The following is a 20,746-nucleotide window of genomic DNA, read 5'->3' on the forward strand; positions in this document are numbered from 1 at the left end:
GTGGTGGTGGTGTCTGCTCAATGTACTTGCCGTACTACACAGCAGCTATTGATCGTTTTCATGCATAGGCAATACACTTACTTCCCACTTTTTACATATGAATGATAAAACGATGAATAGTGGTAGGATCCTCGCATGCTCCAACAAGAAAAATTTAACCCTGCGTGGAGTCATGTAGTGTCAGAGCGTACAGAAAAGTAAATGTGCTGGATCTGTTTAGCGGTGTTTACAGTAGTTACGGTATGTTTTCATTTTGTGATAACACACATACACTTCATCATGATCAATAGTCCCTTTTATTTATTATTTCTTCTGCATTCCACTTGGAATGAAGCCAATATTATTACATCTCATGCATTCATTTATTGTCTATTGCACAGGTGTCAAACTCAAGGCCCGGGGGCCTGATGTGGCCTGCCACATCATTTTAAGTGGGCCGCAAAAACAAATCAAAGATGACAACTTCCATGATGCCTGCTAAAATCTGTCGCAAAATTCACATTTTCCTACGTAATAAATCAGTGACATATTGTAAGCATTTTCTTGTTACCAAACCCCTAATTCCAGTTACTGAAACAATAGTTGAATAAAATGTTATTCTTGACTTCTTTATACAGTTTCAGTCATCACGGCCCTCCAGGGCAAACGGTTATTGTAATGTGGCCCGCGACAGAAATGAATTTGACACCCCTGGTCTATTGCTTATCCTCTTCATGATCACGGGCGAGCTGCATCCTCGTTGACTTTGAATAAGAGTGTGATTACTGGTTGCATGTACCTACAAATGACCACTCGCACTCAAATTGACACTTATGGGCAATTCAGAGTCTTCATAACTGCTGCATTACTGTTATGAGCTAACCTTGGGATTTCGGAGGAAGCCTTATATCTTTGATATAACAGAGGCAAGCACACAACACACAAACTACGCAAGCAGAGAATCAAACCAAAACCTCTCTGCCGCTAACTGTTCACCACAAGCTATACCAGCGCGCTGCCACAGTTCGTGCAAATACATGGCAATCAAAAGTAGGTGGGTACAAGCTGGTGCAATGTACAATTAATCATCTAAATTAACTTTGAGATGCATTTGCAATGCCACATCTCAGAAGCCAATAAAACAGTCTTTGCTGCACGTGGACTTTATCGTGTGAAACCATGCTCAGACAAAACTCATTGCACTCATGGGGACCGCCATGGGAAAGCATCCAATATGGTTTACGCACACAAAGACATGCGTTAAGGCGGCGTAAAAATGACCACGCTGATGGAGAAATGCCACCCAAAGGAATTTCTCACAACCAGGCAAGGCGAAATAGTATTCTTCAATGTCCCAAACGTTATTTAATTGCATCATTAGGAACTGTACGCATATAAAAAGTGTTATCCAGCCTCTAAATCAGGGGAACCAATACGTCGATTGGTCCCAAGTCGATCGCGAGGGTTGGAGAGGGAAAAAAATCAAAACAACCCAAAACATTAGTTTGTCTGTGTGCGTCTTATTAAAATGATATATTTTTGTGTTAGTGCACTGCACCCTTAGCATCCTATCAGTCTCACTTTCACAAAAAGTATTTAAAAAATAAAATAAGATAAAATAAAAAAAGCAGGTCACCTTAAACCTAGGGTGGCCCGTCACCCGCTTCACCGGAAATTGTTCGCGCTTAGCAGTCTGCAATTGCAGCTTGCGATCAGAGCTGTTGCGCTGTATCTTTAATTGTTATTATTATTCTCATTCAGAGGTTGTTTCGTGTACAATTCACCGAGGGCACGGGCAAAAAATGGGAATCTGGAGTACCGGGGGAAGCATTTTAAAACAGTACACGTGAGCTACGGTCATTAACACGCCACAAAAGTGCGTCGCATGCCTGCCCTCGTTGAAGGTGGGCAGTGATTTGCTTTTCACAAACTCTTGTATCTACTTTATTTTTCTGTTTCGTTCATCTTAGTTATGGCCGTTGCTCATCAGGCCATCCGTCTCTAAGTGCGTGCGCAGTAACAGGTCGATCGCGGGAGGTTGGTTGATCGTAGTAGATCTTTGTTCAATAAAGGTCGGATCCCCCTGCTCTATTGTGTGTGTGTGTGTGTGTGTGTGTGTGTGTGTGTGTGTGTGTGTGAGTATCAGAGTAGTTAGGTATGAGAGAGCAACTTAGTCTAAGTCTACACCGACAGGTAGGAGCTTCTGCATTCGCATCTCTGGTGAGTATGATGTTATTTATTTATTTTAAGTTTTCATATTGAGAAAAATTGATTGCAAAGTACTCTATTGTACCGGAGAGGTTTGGAGATCTTGTGGTGTTGTATTGGAAGATAAAGGTCACATTTTTTTTTTTTTTTAAAAACCCTCAAATACATGAAATGCTCTTAAATGGCACACATGGGCCTCTTTCCTATTGATGCGTGCAGGTCAGAGTGCTTGGAGGGAGACTATAAAAACAATTGTCTGTGAATCTACAAAGGTGTTTTTAGGAACATTAAATGCTCTGCAGTGTGTGAACATAGCCATAGTTATACAGTCGAACTTCGTTTCAACATTTTCATCCCATAACCTTAAATGTTCATACTGTATTATACATACTAGTTGGCGGCCATTTTATTGGAAATGGTTACAAGGAACATCCGTCATAACGTACAGATTTATTATGTCCCTTGAGATAAGTTAAGATAAGTTATACATATTTTGACATTATGGCATTATTAAGAGGTTGATTTAATCAAGTAGATAGATAGATAGATAGATAGATAGATAGACGAGATGGTTCTCCTTATTCATTTTTTTTCTTATTCTTTTTTACCATTTTGGTTTGTGTTTATCAGCGTTCCATTTTATGACAATGTCAATGTGTGGACTATTGCCAAAGTGTTAAGTGTAACTCGTGGAAGAATACCTTCCCAGGAGGTTGCATAAAAACTAACCCACACAGATGAAATACAATCTCCTGCGGAGCAGTATCCCAAATCTAAAATGCAACATGCAAGCTTGTCATATTTTGAGGCATTTTTTTTAATGTGAGATAAGACAAGTGTTTTTGTGTTTTATTAATTTCTTGACAAGATTTTTGTTACTTAACCTGTTGTTATTCCTGAGTTTGATGTGGCCATCAGGCTCCAAGACCTGACCGTTCTTCAGCCAGGTAAGCTGGGGCTCAGGCTCCCCCTGAGCTTGGCAGGTGAAGATAGCGGTGGTCCCCACAGGTCGGGCAATCGACTGCGGAGGTTGACTAAACTCTGCAGGAGCTGAAAACAAATGCAAATGTCAATCATAAGAGTGCATCAGCAAAGGACACTACTCAATAAAGCAAAAGAATGTAATAGCTGAACACTATGACATACTTCTGTGTCAATCTCAGAAACTACTTGTTGTTAACACAAAGAAGCTCCACACTTTGGTCCAAATGTTGTTTTACAGTTGTAATATGGTGTCAGCATAATTATGAGATGCAAAATGAAGAAAAAACAGACACACAGAGTGCAAGCAAGAGAACATTTGTCAGCCCTAATGTGCTTTAAAACACTTTAACGCTAAACTGCAACTTCAACATACTCAATCTCGTCCGATACTACAGGCAAACACCAATGGTCAATTAGAGGTGATAACTTGTTCATATGGAGCTAGGAGGAGATTTTATGGAGACTTTAATCACAGTAATTAATTACAGCTACATCTGCTTCGGTTTCATTTTGGTTGCCGCTTTAATTAGAATGGTGATTTTAACTATTGCGCTGAATTATTTATGGCTATGCTTTTAATAAAGCGTGTTTTGATGACATCTCACCATCAACACCAGAGGGTAGAAAGGTGCAGAACATAATGCCTCATGATCACCTAACGGGACCTGGGTATATGCAGGTGTTGGCAAGGAAAATATTTCTTATGAACACTTGTTAGAAAAGTATCATATACGATCCTCTCCCTGAGCCACCACCTCCTTGTAGTTGAGGGGTCTGTGTGTCCCAGTGATTCTTGGAGCTGTCTGGGCATTTATGCTTCTGGCAGGGTCACCCATAACAAAAAGATGCTAGTTGAGGAACCAGACAAAGTACGGCAGTGCAGGGTTCGATTCCGGCTCCGGCTTCCCTGTGTGGAGTTTGCATTTTCTCCCCACACCTGCGTGGGTTTTCTCCGGGTACTCCGGTTTCCCCCCACATTTCAAGAACAGACATGGCAGGTTAGTGGAACACTAGTCTAAATTTTCCCACGGTGTGAGTGTGAGCATGGATGGTTGTTTGTCTGTGTGTGCCCTGCGACTGGCGGGCAAACGGTTAAGGGTGTCCCCCGCCTATTGCCCAAAGACGGCTGAGATAGGCCCCAGCACTCCCCACGACCCTTGGGTGGATAAGCGGATCAGAAAATTGATGAATGGATGTTTTCAACACTTCCACAGTGTCGACAATATCTCTCTCTCTCTCTCTCTCTCTCTCTCTCTCTCTCTCTCTCTCTCTCTCTCTCTCTCTCTCTCTCTCTGTGTATAGCATACATGTAATCAGTATCAATGATATACAAGGTAAAGGTATAGTGCAATGAGTTTAATGTCATGAGTGACTCATATGAATCAACACTTCATTTCAGCCCAACAGACAAATGTGTCACAATTTCCATTTCTTTGGGCACTTGAATGGGATGCTTGTTGACAGCATTTGTTGTGGCCTTTCATTAGCTTGCTGTCTTTTCTCCCTTCATTCTCCTTCTATCACTGTGTATCACAGCATGAACTGTGAGTCCTGTTTCAAGGGTGATGGTCAGGTGGAACTCAAGAGGATATTGATTTGTACCTGGACACATTATATAATCAACAACATCCATCCATCGTGGCCTTGCCTTCTCCTGTAGCTCTTGTGCTTCAATTCTTTCTTCTGCCTGTGCTTTCCCTGTCTCTCTTTGTACTCCAAACAACCAAAAATTACCCTCACAAATTCACCGCAAGTTTAGTTGCTTGGAGTTGCAGGTTACTGACCATTATTTCTGACTTGATTCCCATAATATTATAAATTATATATTAAATCGCGCAAGTTTTAATACTCCTTTGTGGAATTAGCATTATCTTCCCACACTCCCCATGCACCTTGCACATTGCAAAATTATTGTCAACTTTAAATTTCCAGAAATGTGAATGTGAGTGTCAATAATTCTTTGAGTATACAGCGTGTGCCCTAAGTTTGACTGGCGACTAGTCAAGGATGATAAAGAGGACATGTACGATGGCTGGATGGATATACTGGACAGTGGATGTATAAAGATTACAGACCCCGGTCTAAATGCCAGGTTTTTGTGATATAAACAATTGTGAGCAAAATAAACCAATACAAAACTTTTTTTTCTTTATTAATGTGACCTAAAGCCTGCACAACTCAATTAAATGTTTTATTTAATTTCTAGGGGGGTAGGTAAAACGAAACAACTGAAATATGCAAAACATTTTCTGAAAAGGAGTGCAATCGAGAATAAACTAAAATAAATAGCAGGCAAATGTGATGCAGGTCCATGATTACAGTGAGTTGAGTCGCACTCTTAAACTGATTTAATGCCAGCCGTTTTTCTCAGATTTGGAGAGCCGGTGCCAGCCACTTTTGACCATTTTGACAAATTTTTGAAGGCCTACAGAAAATGGAGTTCTCTACCTATTTACGCAACCTACCAAAAGAAAGCTTTAACCATCTTCTTTCATGAGGAAACAAAGTACGTTTCTACCTTTTACCATTCTTTGGGAAGCAGCAGTTGAACATTGGTAAGTTTCTTCAAAGTATTTGTTTCCAAGAAAAATTCTGAATAAAAACTTTTTGTGAAAGGATGCATTTCAAGCAGAACTTTCACTTTGCAAGATAAACACTGCATTGATGCATGACCTATGCATGAAATTTTCATGAACGTTGAACTGTGTGTGTGCGTGTGTGTTTGTGTGCCTGTTTCCATGATTTTTATTTTTTTTGCAATTGTGATACCTCAAATATCTAAACAATGCTTTCCTACTAAATAATAACATAAACAAAACAAAAAATGTCACTTTGATTGCAAAATAACAGTTTATTGCAAGATAAACACTGCATTGATGCATGACCCATGCATGAAATTTTCATGAACGTTGAACTTTGTGTGTGCGTGTGTGTTTGTGTGCCTGTTTCCATGTGTGCATCTGTTCATCAAAGGTGACAATGTGACAATTGTAATCTTTGAAAAAGCTCTGTTGTAGAGTTAGCTGCCGGTATTTATCCATGTTCTCAATAGAGGTGTAAAATTATCGCGTTAATTGCAAATAATTAATTGCAGTCATATTTAGCGCATTATGTTTTTTTAATCATGTAAATCTAAATTTTAATCTCTAACTTTATTGTTTCTGTATGTTAATCTAAATTTTAATCTCTAACTGTATTGTTTCTCTAGGTGGGTTGCCTTTTTATAATATCCCTTTTTATGTGTGGCCTTCCTATGTTCGAGTTGTTGAGGATGGGGAAACAACTGTCAGTCACAGCCTGAAGCTGACATTGATTGGCTGTCATTATGTTTGGGCTTGTTTCACAGAAGCTGATAGGCTCCCATTGGAGTTGGGTGGGTGAGATAAGCAGCGGTGAGAAAATGGAGGAGCGTGTGAGAGTTCTCGGGCCAATGAATGGAAAATGTCATTCCAAAAAGGCCCTGACGGCACTATTGATAGAGGTAGAGTGTTGTGCCTGGTTTGTAAGAAGGAGTTTTACCACCGAAGCAGCTCAAGTTTAGCCTACCACATCAATGCAAAGCACCCAGTCGTGAGTACAGCCACAGCTAACATTAGCACCGAAAGTGTTAGCAATAGAGCCAATCATAGCAAAGCTCTTCGACAAACTAAACTCGAGGAGAACCCCCGGCGTACGAGGCATGAAGTCAGAATAGCTGCTGTGTCCTCTGTAGCCTATGAGAAGTGATTGATGTTTATTTCAGACCTTTATTTTGTAATGATGAACAGTGTTATTTCTGAAGTGCTAACTTACAGCACTGTGATTTATGGGTCTGTTTTATTCTTTATTATCTGAAGCAAGTGTTCAGTACTTGTATTGCTCAGAAAAAATTTCTTACTGTTTTTGATATGTTCAACGAAGCACTTTTTATCAAACTGATGTTCTATTTTATTTTTATTTTGTAATTATTTGGAGATTTGCAAAAAAAAAAAAAAAACCCCAAAACAAAAACAACAAAAAAAAAAAAACAACAGTGATATTCCCCCTGGTGGTCGAAACTAAAGGTTGCAGGTTGGACTTGGGACTAGTCTCAAATATTGCAGAAAGTAAATGACTGTATCTGTTCAAGTCTGTTTAAAAACAATAAAAGACTTTATAATGCCGCTTTTTTTTTGTGATGTCAATCTTTTGAGTAATGGATTTAAAATGGAAATAGGGGTTTTCAATTTTTATATTAGATTAAAATATAAATTAATTAGATCAATTAATTACAGATCATAATGAATTCATCTCACATTTTTTTGAATCTCTTGACAGCACTAGTTCTCAACACCACACTGCTTCCGCACATCACCGCGCGACATAGGATCGCCATACCACAACCAACACCCATTGATAGTGTGTGCGAACAAGATCTGATCAAAACATGTGACTGCCATCTCGTGGTGATTTATCATACTGAAACCATTGCCACAGCCTCAATACTGACTGAGGAGGTTTGTGAAGCCCTTTATTAATATTGTTTAATTAAAAAAAAAACAAAAAAAAAACGAGTGGATGGACATGCCAGCACAATGAAACGGTCCTTGGTTCCAGCAACGGGCCATCGGCGCACTTGCGGTAGGTAAGCAAGTGCCAACGCACCACTCCCAGTCCCAGGCTAGATCTTTTTTATTTATTTTCTTCCTAAAGATGTGTTAACACCCGGACTGCCTTTGTGTGGATCTTTTTGTATGTCTTGATATCACTCGATTATTCGATAGAAGAGTCGTTAGGAATATCAATTCTAAAATTATTAGATCGTGACAGCCCTACGGCACACGCTTGGCTCGCTCGATTGCTGTCTGTCTGTCTGTCTTTCTCTCTCTATGAGAATCATTCCACAACAAAGTTAATGATCTCTCATTAAAAAAATACAAAAAACAAACAAACAAAAATATCAGGGTGCACATTCCGTCATCATGCAGTGCTGTTTTTACTGTTGTGGCATCCATCCAACTCGGGGATCGACGCCGGACCTCCAGTTTGGGAGCGCGATGCACTGACATCCGTTACACATGACTAGAGACATTTTCGGCGACCGGAGGGCGGTGTGGGGTGAGGTGAGGATGAGCCTTTCTCGAAGTTTATGGCCCATCTAACCCTGCAGGATGGCCCCTCAACATGCACATTAATCTAGGATCAGTGACATACATGCACCTAATTAAATTCAGAGGCCGGCACGTCAGGCCGATAGTCATCCTTCTGTCATTACTTCAGGCCAGCCCAGTCCCTCTACAAGTCAATAGCCCATGGCAAATCATGCATTGCAGATATAAAAATAAAATGCTAAAAATCATGAATAAACAATGTTTACTTGTTTAACTTTTGAATGTATTGGTTTATCCATCCATTTTCTAATCCACTTATCCTCATAGACTTCGCGGATCGTGCTGGAGCCTATCTCAGCTGTCTTCGGGCAGTAGGCAGGGCCCAGCCTGCAACTGGTTGCCAGCCAATCGCAGGGCACACATAGACAAACAACCATGTGTGCTCATACTCACACCTTGGGACAATTTAGACTGTTCCATTCACCTGCCATGCATGTTTTTGGAACTAAGTTTATGGCATTTAGCCTTCAAATATGTTTGTTCAAATGTAATTAAATACATTCAAACGTACCTACCAGTCAAAAATGTTTTCTACACATTGGCAGTTGCATTATTCCGTAATTATCCTAACTTTTGATATCAAAAGGGTTTTGTGGCTTGTGTGAGCAGGTTTAAATGGCCATTTGAGTATTTACGTTTGTGGCATTTAGCCGACAAATACGTTTGTTCAAATGTAATTAAATACATTCAAACATACCTACCAGTCAAAAATATTTTCTACACATTGGCAGTTGCATTATTCTGTAATTATTCTAACTTTTGATATCAAAAGGGTTTTGTGGCTTGTGTGAGCAGGTTTAAATGGCCATTTGAGTATATAACGTTACCACAACCTGTTCTTAAACCATATTCCGAACGTACATATATTCAGACTTCACAAGCCATCTTTTCTGCACGAAAATCAATCGCAAAAACACAGACAGTGGCACCTAATTAACATCTGTTTTCCCCCTGTAAGGATTAGATGCTCGTGTTTGACTTGACAGGAAGATAAAATGAAGGATTGACCAGGATCAATACGACTAAAGTAAAGTGTGGTCCGGTTTAATCAATGTCAGACCAGAGTGAATGAAAGATGTTTCCTGCTTGGGGAGATGTCATACACAAGTATGTACACATTTGTCCTCATCTTATTCGTTAAAACCACACTTATCTCTAATCACGTCAACGTGTCAACTTGCTGTATCAAATGCAAATGATGAGTTGAGAAAATAAAGAATTGCAGCCTGAACAGGTGTTCAGGATGACTTATGAGCATAACTGCAAGTCTACTAAGATCGATCATACCGATGTCTTTGTGTCCCAAAGTTCTCCAAATGACTCTGATACCAAAAATAGATCACGCTTTTGGTTCCGCTGCATCCAACAACATGTTGTACAGTCGAGGTGTAGGGACCTGGCCGGCCCACGAAGATAAATAGTATAAATGATGCCCATTGAAATTCATTGGGGAAAAAAATAAACACTCTCGATATAAAATACACCCTATATGTTTTCCATGACCTGTTCTAGACATGGGGCCCTTATTTCATGCACTTTATTTTTTCTTAGGTGTATTTAGTGGGGGAAGAAAAGGGAAATGAAACGACAGTTCATCATCCATGTGGTCAAGAATAAGCACACTATAAGTCGGCCGGCCCGCAAAGAGCGTATAAATGATGCCCATTGAAATTCATTGTGAAAAAAATAAACACTCTCGATATAAAATACACCCTATATGTTTTCCATGAAGTATTCTAGACATGGGGCCCTAATTTCATGCACTTTATTTGGCTTAAGTGTATTTAGTGGGACAATAAAAGGGAAATGAAATGACAGTTTATCATCCATGTGGTCAAGAATAAGCACACTATAAGTGCAGTAAAAATAATGTTTTGCTGTTCCTGAGGCATATACGAGTGATGCAGTATGCAGACAAATTTGAGAATGGGACATTCCTGTCCTCCAGGACTCACCTTGAACCACTAAACGTCCCTGAGCAGTTCTGCGAACACGGGTCCCTGGTTTGTTAGCAGCGCACACGTAAACTCCTGAGTGCTGCACGCCAACGTTGGAAATCATCAAGTTCCCAGTGCCAAGTACTTGGATACCCTCCACGCCGATGGGACGCCCATCTTAAAAAGGAAAAAGGAGAGCAATCAGGCATTTGAGAAGACGACAACATAAGTATCAGTCGAGAAGAGAAGTACTAGAAGTACTACAGAACGAGGTGTGTCGACTGCTTATGCCACAACCGCTTTGATTTAATCAGCATGCGTTATGCTGCTGTGTGAGCAACCTTAGATGTTCAATTTGGTCCCTCGTTATATTGCGGTTCACCTTTCGCTGACTCGCTATATCGCAGATTTTTTTAAAGTGTTATTTTGCATGCTGTTTTTGACATCTTCCAAACCGTGCATCGTATTGACCCAGTTACCGCAGACCAATTTTAAACCACCTACTCCATGACCTGTCTCCTGTACAATAATCAATAATAATACTGTATACTTATTTTTCTTGCAAAGGCTTGGACTTGCACATGTTTAAACAAGAGCGAAATGTGAGAAAATGTTCATGGTGAGGCTCACAGCCTTAAAAAATATACAGTAGTATAATAATTGTAAAAAAAAATATGTTGCCTGCTTTGCGGATTTCGCCTATTGCGGGTTAAATTTAGAACCTAATCCCCGCAAGTGCATATATAAGCAATTGCGCACTTCTCTCACCCTCTCAGTGCACAACAAATGTAAGCAGCGAATTAAAAATAAACAAACAAATAAATAATTAAAAAATCCCACCTGAGCTGTATTTGCATTTTGGATTTTCATATGCTCCTCATATGTTAAAAAAAGAAGACTGAAATGCAAGGCATGCACACATGCAGTGTCATCACTGTCACACAAGACCATTGCTCTCCGCCCAACAAGTTGATGTGGGGTTATCCAGTAATTCACGTTGTCCACTCGTCACCTCACCAAATCGCTCGTGAACGATCGGGGGAAAGGATCTTTGATGCTGACTTACAAAATGTCTCTGCACAATCGAAGCATATCACTGCAACTTATATATGTCGTGTGGATGGTCATGTGTCATGCAATTCACATGAGTTCTGGACATTTTCAAATTTTCATTTGATATGTTGTCATAGCGGGCAGCCCGGTGGGCCCAGTGGTTAGCGCGTGGACCTCATAGTGCAGAAGTTGTGTGTTCGATCCCGGTTCCGGCCTTCCTGTGTGGAATTTGCATATTCTCCTTGTGCCTGCGTGGGTTTTCTCCGGGTACTCCGGTTTTCTTCCACATTCCAAAAACATGCATGGCAGGCTGATTTTTGTCTCTGTGTGCCCTGCAATTGGCTGGCGACCGGGTCAGGGTGTCCCCCGCCTACTGCCCGAAGACGGTTGGAATAGGCTCCAGCAATTCCCGTGAACCTCTTCAGGATAAGCGTTGTTGAAAATGGATGGATCATTTAAAAAGTATGAATTTTTAGAATATTGATCCGAGATCCCTAAAATCCTTATGTAACAAGTGAAGCATCTAAACACTTAGCTGTAATGAGTAATAACAGACAAGCGAGAGGACATGAGGGCATTGGGTGGGAGGGGTGCATCTGACTGTAATGCAGTGTCCAATGTGTGTGGAGTTTATATTGTCTTGTATCGTATGTAATTGTCCAATTTATGTTGTGTAGTGTATATGTATGTTTTTGTTCACTGTATGTAGCAGCACAGAGGGCCTGTCCTCCGAGACAAGTTTCTCCTACTGAAGACCAAATAAAAGTCAAAATCAATTCAATTCAACATTCAACATTTCGTTGATCTTTTTAGCCACTGTTATACTCTCGTATTGTAATGAAAAGCATCACTCATGTCACTCTCCATTAAAAATCTCTTTTGATAAGTAAGATGGCAAATATTGAAGCCAAAATATATCAACGATTTGAATGATCACACATTTCTTTATTTTAAATTTACTTTACATTGATTTCTGGACAAGTCAATTTGGGCACAAAAGTGGCATAAAATCCTCCTTCCTTAACTAATCCTTACAAAATATAAACTCAGGCTAATTTTATTCTTGTCAGAAATATCCATTCATGGATATGCTGTATTACGATATATAGGTGCTCACACTTTTTTTGTAACATACCTACATACATCATGGAATGTGTTGTGATCTCAGATTTTGGACAGGTGTGATACTAGTTGAGCTGTCTGATGTTGCACACTGTCGTCCATGAGAATGCTCAGCCAAATGGAAAGTTAGAGAGAACATGGCTTGCAAATACAATTTAAGAATAGGTGAGAATACATTGTTTTTTATATTAATACAAAATTTAGAAAATTTTGTATTAATATTAAGTATTAATTTATTGAGTTATCGCAGTCAAATCTGATTTTTTTTTTTTTTTGTGTATTTCAATTCAACATGGACATTCAGGATAAGACTTTCAACAAGAATCTGCATTTTTAATGTTCTGAATGTCTGCACCCTCTGAGTGCTCTTCACTTATGCGAGGACAAACCTTCAGCAATTTGTGTCTCGGTCGATGTGCTATTAAATTCAAGGATGCAACCGGCAGTTCTGGCAGTGCTTCTTTGAGTGTACAGTACTTGAGAACATATGGTGCTGATAAGATAGATGCGGAGGTCGCTGCGATAGAGATAATAATCAAACACTCACATCCGCTTCCTATAAATCCTTGATTTTGGATATGCTAAAACGAGTACATTCCTGTGAGAAGTCATGTTTTCAAATGTTATTCAATTAGTTCAATTTTCATTTGATATGTTGTCATAGCGGGGGGCCCGGTGGGCCTAGTGAGGGGTGCCCATTACGTCGATCCTGATCTACCGGTAGATCTAAGACAGGTCCCAAGTAGATCCGAGGTGTGTCGAGGAGAAAAAAAAAAAAACATTTGTGTGTCTTTGTACATGTTAGTAATATATTTTTTTGTGTTAATGTACGCTGCACCCTAATCATCCTATCAGTCTCATTTTCACCAAAAAATATTTAAAAAATAAAATAAAGCAGGTAATTCTTGAAGATGCGGGGGCGCGTGATTATCTCACCGGAAGTTGTTAGCGCTCAGAAGTCTGCAATTGCAGCTTGTCATCAGAGCTGCTGTGCTCTATCTTTTATCATAATTCTCATTCAGATTTTGTTTCGTGTACAATTCACCGAGGGCACGGGCAAAGAATAGGAATCTAGGAGGGCCCAGGGAAGCACTTTAAAACGGTACGTGTGAGCTACGATAGTTAACAAGCTGCAAAAGTGCATTGCATGCCTCAGTTTCAGGCTGTTTCTCATCATGGCGTGCGTGCGTATGTGTGTGCGTGTGCGTGTGCGTGTGCGCGTGCCGGTAAGAGTAGGTTAGGTTAGTAGGTTAGTTGATCGAAAAGTAGATCTTCGGTCCAAAAAGTTTGGGCACCCCTGGCCTAGTGGTTAGCGCATGGACCTCATAGTGCAGATGTCGTGGGTTCAATCCCGGTTCCGGCCTTCCTGTGTGGAATTTGCATATTTTCCCCGTGCCTGCGTGGGTTTTCTCCGGGTACTCCGGTTTCCTCCCACATTCCAAAAACATGCATGGCAGGCTGACTGAACACTCTAAATTGTCCCTGGGTGTGAATGTGAGCGCGGATGGTTGTTCGTCTCTGTGTGCCCTGCGATTGGCTCAGGGTGTCCCCCGCCTACTGCCCGAAGATGACTGTGATAGGCTTCAGCACCCCCCGTGAGAGGGATAAATCGGATTGGAAGATGGATGGATGGATGCTGTCATGGTTTTTATTAGAATGTAATTGTTTGCTGCTTTCATGTCGGCATTAAACCTTCCATAAAGAAAAAAAAAACACTTACACAAGGTTATATAATAAGATAATCGCTTGCAATGTATAGATGTACAGATTTTAGCTCCAGTGCTGACATCACCTACTAACTTCTAAACCCATACCTTTGCTCCGAATATACTGCTTTCCCCACCCTTTCCTCTGCTTCCTGTCGTCCCAATGCCAGCAATGACTTGTCCAGCGGGAGATTGTGGAAACATACAATAAACATTATAATGCTCGGCATTGACACTAGCAATGAGGCAATGGCAAAAGGACATTTTCATCCCTTTTCAGACATTCATCTGCAGCCTGTATGGTCCATGTTTTATGTGTTAAAAGACCAAGCACTGGTGCATTAACTGTCTGACTGCCGCTAAAACAATATAGTTCAGAGAGAAGTCACACAGAATCTTTATAATAATAATAATTATACTAATAATTATAATAAATAATAATAGTAAGAATAAAAATGGGGTGGCACGATGTCTGACTGGTTAACACAAATTGTAGGCCTCAAAGTGCAAAAGGTGCAGGGTTCAATTCCAGCCCTGGCCTTCTTGTATGGAGTTTGCATATTCTCCCCGTGCCTGCGTGGGTTTTCTCTGGGTACTCCAGTTTCCTCCCACATTCCGAAAACATGCGTGGCAGGTTAATTGTGCCTCGGTGTGAGTGTCACCCGTATCTCACTGAGCGGGCGCATTCAAGTGAGCATAGCGAATTTTCAGGTTGTGTCAGGGTTCATAAAGTTCACAGTTTTACTTCTCACAAGGAAATTTTTTAACATTTTCAAAATGTCCTTGCCGCTGCAAATGCAATTTTGCAATTGACCACCCAAACGTTAAATGAGCACAATAATGAAATAAAGATGTTGATAATCTCAGTTATTGGGTTTTGAGAACTTTGACAACCATCTAAATCGGAGCTAAATCAAAAAGGACGGGGAAAAAAAATGCTCACCTCAACAGTGACATGACCTCTGCTGGGGCAAACTATTCATTGCTTTCCTCTTTCTCAGCGCCGGGAATTATAATGTTTATTGTATGTTTCCACAACCTCCCGCTGGACTGCAAAGCACCAGTCCAGCTTTGTCTAAACAACAGCACCATTATTCTTTTTGCCTCCTTGACTGCAAAATGTCTTTCTCTCCCGTTCCCTCAGCCAGGAACTAATTAACTTAGTGTCAGGAAAGAAAGAGCTGGAGCTCGCAGGGTGTAGTGGAGCACAATGAATAGTAGCAAACAAACTCCAGCATTAAGCAATGAGTGATGTGAAACTATTAGCTTCATTATGCATCTTATTCCAGCCTCTTTGATGTAATTTAGCATGTACAAATCCCATTGTGCTAGCATTTGCATTCTCGAGATGTTATGTAAGGCTAGAACGTCAACGTGATTGTGCTTCACCCGGTGAGGAAAGGGGCACCCGCACCCGTTTATATTTCGAGTAGCAAATCAGTTTGGATTATAGGTAAGGAAAACATGTCATATTGATAAACTGATCAAGACAGATTTGTGTTAGAGTCAAGAATTACAATGTGCACCGAGGGTGGGTGGGAACCTAATTGCATATGTCTCAGCCCTGCAAAGCAATTAGTCTCCAGGATCTCCTCTCTTTCCTCCCAGCTTCCTGAGGAGATGAGGCATGTAGTTATCAAAAGCCTATTTATGATCATCCCTTAAGGTTTACGTCGTCCCGTTGCATCACAGATACAAAACATGTTACACTGAAACAAGAACATATGGATGAAAACACATCAGACAACCGGAGAGAAATCAAAGCTGCGTGGGTGTGGGAATACTAATGTGGATACATCACATGTGAGACTCTCACGCTGATATAGCATGCATGACTAGGCAATTTGATAGGGTGTGCACTTGTGTGACATGCAGAATAAAAATAAATAAATAAAATAAAACAGACAAACAATAGACTGCTTTGACGTAATCGCAACATGTTTTTTTCATTACCTAGCCTGCTCCAAGACACAATGGGCCGAGGGTATCCTGTCGCCACGCACTCCAAAATGGCAGTTTGGTGAACAGTGAGAGTGAGATTTTCTGGACCAACTAGGATCATTGGTTCTTTGTAAACAGATGACTGGGAGCCTGGAAAAAGAAAGGTAGGTATTGAAGATAGGAATGGGATGATGGATGGCATCCTTTAATTGGATTTCTGAGTAGCCCAGTAACCAATATACTCTATCTGTAAGATCTGACAGATAAACAATAGGTTTAGAAGATCTTGGGAGTACAGTATACCGGAATGGTGACAGGCACAACAAAGGATCCGGAGCCAAAAGTTTTAATATACAGTGATGCTAGTCAAGAGTTTGTTCAAAGGGAGAATACCAGACTGCTCGTGGTATGCTGCTGTTAAAGTTGTGAAATGTAACAACCTGAAACAGAAAGGAGGGCCTCAGCGCTGTGTTTCACTCCTGCGCTGTTATGAGCCACACAGAAGAACTTTCCACTGTCCTCCTCACGTACTCCTGTAATCTGCAGAACACCTGTAGGGAGAAGCGTGTACCTAAAAGAGAAAATTAGGATAAATGTGACAGATAATGGATGGATAGACGGAGGTGCAAATTATTACTCACAATATTTTTAAGGACCACGTTTCTCAGTTCAGCTAAATTCTCTAAAGTTTCCAATTTAGTGGCCAAAGCTCTCATTTCTGCCGCTTGTAGATGGTGCGCTTTTTGAATGTTTATATGGTTCTTCATCATGTGGAAGGCTTACATGTCTTCGAGTCTTTTTCACGTTTCATGTTGGAGATTGACAGGAGGATTGGTGCAAAGAGAGCGAGAGAGAGTTCAAGCAACCAGCCAAGGTCTCAATTTATCTAGCCCACTTACATTCCCATTCTCACCTGTGAGCACTTAAGAGTTGTGAGCTCTGGGTAGTGACTCAAAGAACGTGATTATGGGTACAAGCAGTGGACATCACCCCCAGAGATATTGTAAGGTGAACCTCTTAACCATCCAGGAGGGACTCCGAGTCGAGCCGCTTATTCCTCCACGTTAGGGAGAGCCACTTAAGTTGGCTGCAGTATCTGTTGCAGAGGACTCCTGGACACCTCCCTGGTTCGGGCTTCTCGGCATGTCAAACCCAAAGGGAGCCTCAAAGCAGACCTTATACACACTGTAGGGACTCCGACCGCGACTTAACAGTTGGCCTGGGAATGCCTCATGTAGATGAAGGGAAGCCTGACCGATTGAGAATATGTGACTCCATAATTTTTATTTCTTCAGTCTACCTGAAAATAACAATAAAGTGACACAAAGCTAAGGTGTCATAATGTATTGCAATTCAGACCTCTTATCCTTGGTGTCCACAGGACGCCCGTCTTTTTCCCAGCTAATAACAGGTTCTGGTAGGCCATGGATTTGGCACTGGAATCTGGCCACACCAGACTCCTCAGCATGCACTGGCTCTGGTTGGACATGGAAGTCGGCCATGGCTATGAGAAGGGAAGAAAGGGAGGGCATGTTTACACAGAGGCGTGCGGTCAGGGGAGGCAGGTGAGGCAGAGCCTCACCTCTGAATGCGCATTGTATTGCGCAATCATCACAAACTGGGTCGATACGTGCAACTGGCTCCTGCTGCTTGCCGTATAGCTGCATGTCACAAATATAATGTTTAGCCTATTGAATAAGCTACCCTTTTTTGCTTTGTATATTTGTAAATCTGACACCAAAGGAGTCAGTGCCTCACCAACCATGCACCTCACCGCACGCCACTGGTTTACAGGTTATGCAGTCTCACATTTATTCACACACAGTGGGGGTGGAAAACTCAAGTCAGATCATTCAAAGGTAACAATTAAGAGCTACGCAAATATCAAGTCGAAGACAACAAATAAGTGTTTCTTCGGCATATATAAGCACACTCAAAATGATTTTACTCATTTTAGTCAAGAGTTGTTCTTTTTTTTTTTAAATAATTACTTTTTTTTTTTTTTTTTTTTACAAATAATTTATTTTCATGTTGACAATAAGTTCCTTGTATATATGTTTTCCGACATTTTCTCAAACAACAACAGAAACACAGACAAAAAAAAGAAAAGAAAAAAACATCTGAATAAGATTATGGTACTTTGAAAGGAGACTCTTCCAACAGATTTGCACTTGTTCCCCCCCCCCCCCACATCCAGCACTTTGGTTTTTGTTTGTTGTGTGTTTATTTTTTCAAAGTGAACTATGGTTTCACTTATTTTTTCATTATACTGTATTTATATTCAACCACACACCGATTAAACTGTTAATATATATGTGTGTGTGTGCGCGCATGTGTGTAAATATAATTCGGGGGCAGGAATGGATTAAGATGATTTGCAAACATTTCGAGTCACAAAACCAATTAAATTCGGACATTGAGGTGCCAGTGGATATGTTTTCAGTTTTTTGTTTTCCAATTAAGTTTGTGTTTTATATGCACACCGCTAAGCTTTTGACCATGTCAGTTGGTTTCATTTAGATTAATATTAGCTATTTAATATTCAACAGAGATTAACTTCTGTGGGAATTATTCATGAACAAGAACCTAATGTTTAACATACAAGTGTATTTTGAGTTTATGCACGCAACAGAAAATAATCAGAGCAAAAACATGTTTTTTTCCGAGAACATTCAGGAGCCTTGGAGCCAAACAAAACCTCAATTATTCTTCATCACTGCGTCAAAGCAATCTGACCTTTATGAAGTAAAAAAAAAAAAATGACACGTACAACCACAAGGTGCAGCAGTCCCAGACTCGATCCTAAAGGCTTTGCATGAGAGGCTAGTATTTAAAAGCTTCAGTGAGATACGCGCACACAAGTCACAATAATTTCACAATCACTCTAATTGTCGCGGAGTCACACCGAACAGTTGCTGAAGGGGGATTTCCGCTTACATTCGTGAAAGACATATGATTTTCCTGACATATGTTACCATTTAGTATATAGGTCAAGAATGATTTTAAAAATTCATGCTAAGAATGACTTCAACAACAGACACATGCGTCGATAGCCACGTACGCAGAGCTTACTTCAGTTGCACGTCATTTTTTTTTTGCAGAACAAAGGCGCCGTCAGTGGTGGATTCAGACTCAAACTCAATTAGGGAGAGGTCCTATTCATCCACAATGTTCTCTCCTTCTCCAACACACTTGTATTCATTTAATGTCAACCTTAATTAACTTGGACGAGGGTGTACTTCGCTGAATACAGTTAATATTCAACAAAGGAGCTTCCCCTATTATTTCTAGACCGACCGTTCTTCCAACCTTACTTTGGATAAATTCATGACTCAGAGCATGGTCAACTAGAGCGCAATACACAGCAACAGAAAGCTTTCTTTACAACGACAACATATTTTGATGTATCGTCATACTCATGAATGTTGTCATTGTTTCTTTTGAGAGGCTTTCATATTTCAACAAATGCCTATTATTGCTTGCTCTCAGACTAAGACTTCGGAGGGCAGGTTGTTTTAATTGGATTCTAATTACATGAAATGTCAATAATTTGTGTCTTTTTTTTTCCAGTGCGAGTAGTTTCGCTCATGGCATATTCCACCAAGAGGAGGCCCTGTAGAAAACGACAGTACACACTGAAGAGACCATGGACTTTTTTTTAAACAGCATTCACCCTGCGTGGCACGCGACATTACTCTACATGGAGGCCAATTAGACGTGAGCAACCTCGCAGGTGAGTGTAGGTAGGTGTATCTGAGAGGGAGAGGTCCTACACCGCTGTGGGGGTGATCACAGCCGTCTTTAACCACGGCCAATCAAAATAGCTCCTCTCATTCCTTCAAAACAGTGCGCGTCAGTTGTGACCGAAGGGTGCAGGCAACAGTTTTTTTTTGACATGGGTAAAGAGGATAGGTCCAAACCATCTGTTCTGTGAAGTCCCATCTCAACATTTGTGTGCTCCCAAAGCTTTGCCGAAAGAACAATGATAAACAACAAAAAAAAAACAATATTACTACTACTACTCCAACTACTACTACTTTGAATAGTAATTGTCACATAACGAGGTGGTGGTGGACCCCAAAAAAGCAGGCAGGCGGGAGGAGCAGAGTATACTTGAAGAATTGTATTAAGACATAGAGAAAACTAAATCCAAAACAAACAAAGTCCAAAGTATCAAACAAAACACATGACTGAAGATAAAACATAAAAATGACCAAAACATGACTGAAACAAACATGACAGCAGCCAACAAACAGCAACAAACAAACATGACAGTTGCAAAGAGCAACAAACAGCCACAAACAAACATGACAGTTGCCAAGAGTAACAATGAACCGACACTGAGTGTTCGGTCTGGGAGTCCCTTTAACGCACTAATTACATAATGACCAACAGGTGTGCAGCTGCAGGGGAAGCCCTACAGTGCCACCTGTTGGTCCCAAACCGAACCATGACAATAATAATCCATCTATTTTCCAAACCAATAGTAATAATATAATAATAATGTGTTTAATGAATGGATTTCTACAATGATTCAGATGATTTGATGCACGCCGTTCACTTAATTCCGAATGAAATCCTATGCTTCGGACATCCATTATACTTGTCTGCAGAGCTCGGTATTGGTATTCTGTCTCCAACTGGACCAAAATTGTGATACACCGGCAGTCTATCCTGAGCTGACACT

General features: G+C 40.6%; 1 protein-coding gene across 1 annotated transcript in view; it reads right to left on the bottom strand.

Moving 5' to 3' along the window:
* The window catches only part of igdcc3 (immunoglobulin superfamily, DCC subclass, member 3), a 77,799-nt gene that overhangs the window by 19,032 nt on the left and 38,021 nt on the right, over positions 1 to 20,746 (bottom strand). The window contains exons 3-7 of the mRNA XM_019867547.1: positions 17,419 to 17,563; positions 16,500 to 16,630; positions 16,072 to 16,209; positions 10,256 to 10,414; positions 3,072 to 3,237 (exon numbers count right to left, since the gene is read on the bottom strand). Coding sequence (XP_019723106.1) covers positions 3,072 to 3,237; positions 10,256 to 10,414; positions 16,072 to 16,209; positions 16,500 to 16,630; positions 17,419 to 17,563 — 739 coding nt within the window. The remainder of the gene's footprint in view (positions 1 to 3,071; positions 3,238 to 10,255; positions 10,415 to 16,071; positions 16,210 to 16,499; positions 16,631 to 17,418; positions 17,564 to 20,746) is intronic.

Source organism: Hippocampus comes, unplaced genomic scaffold (assembly GCF_001891065.2).
Source record: "Hippocampus comes isolate QL1 unplaced genomic scaffold, H_comes_QL1_v1.1 scaffold2, whole genome shotgun sequence".
NCBI lineage: Eukaryota > Metazoa > Chordata > Actinopteri > Syngnathiformes > Syngnathidae > Hippocampus > Hippocampus comes.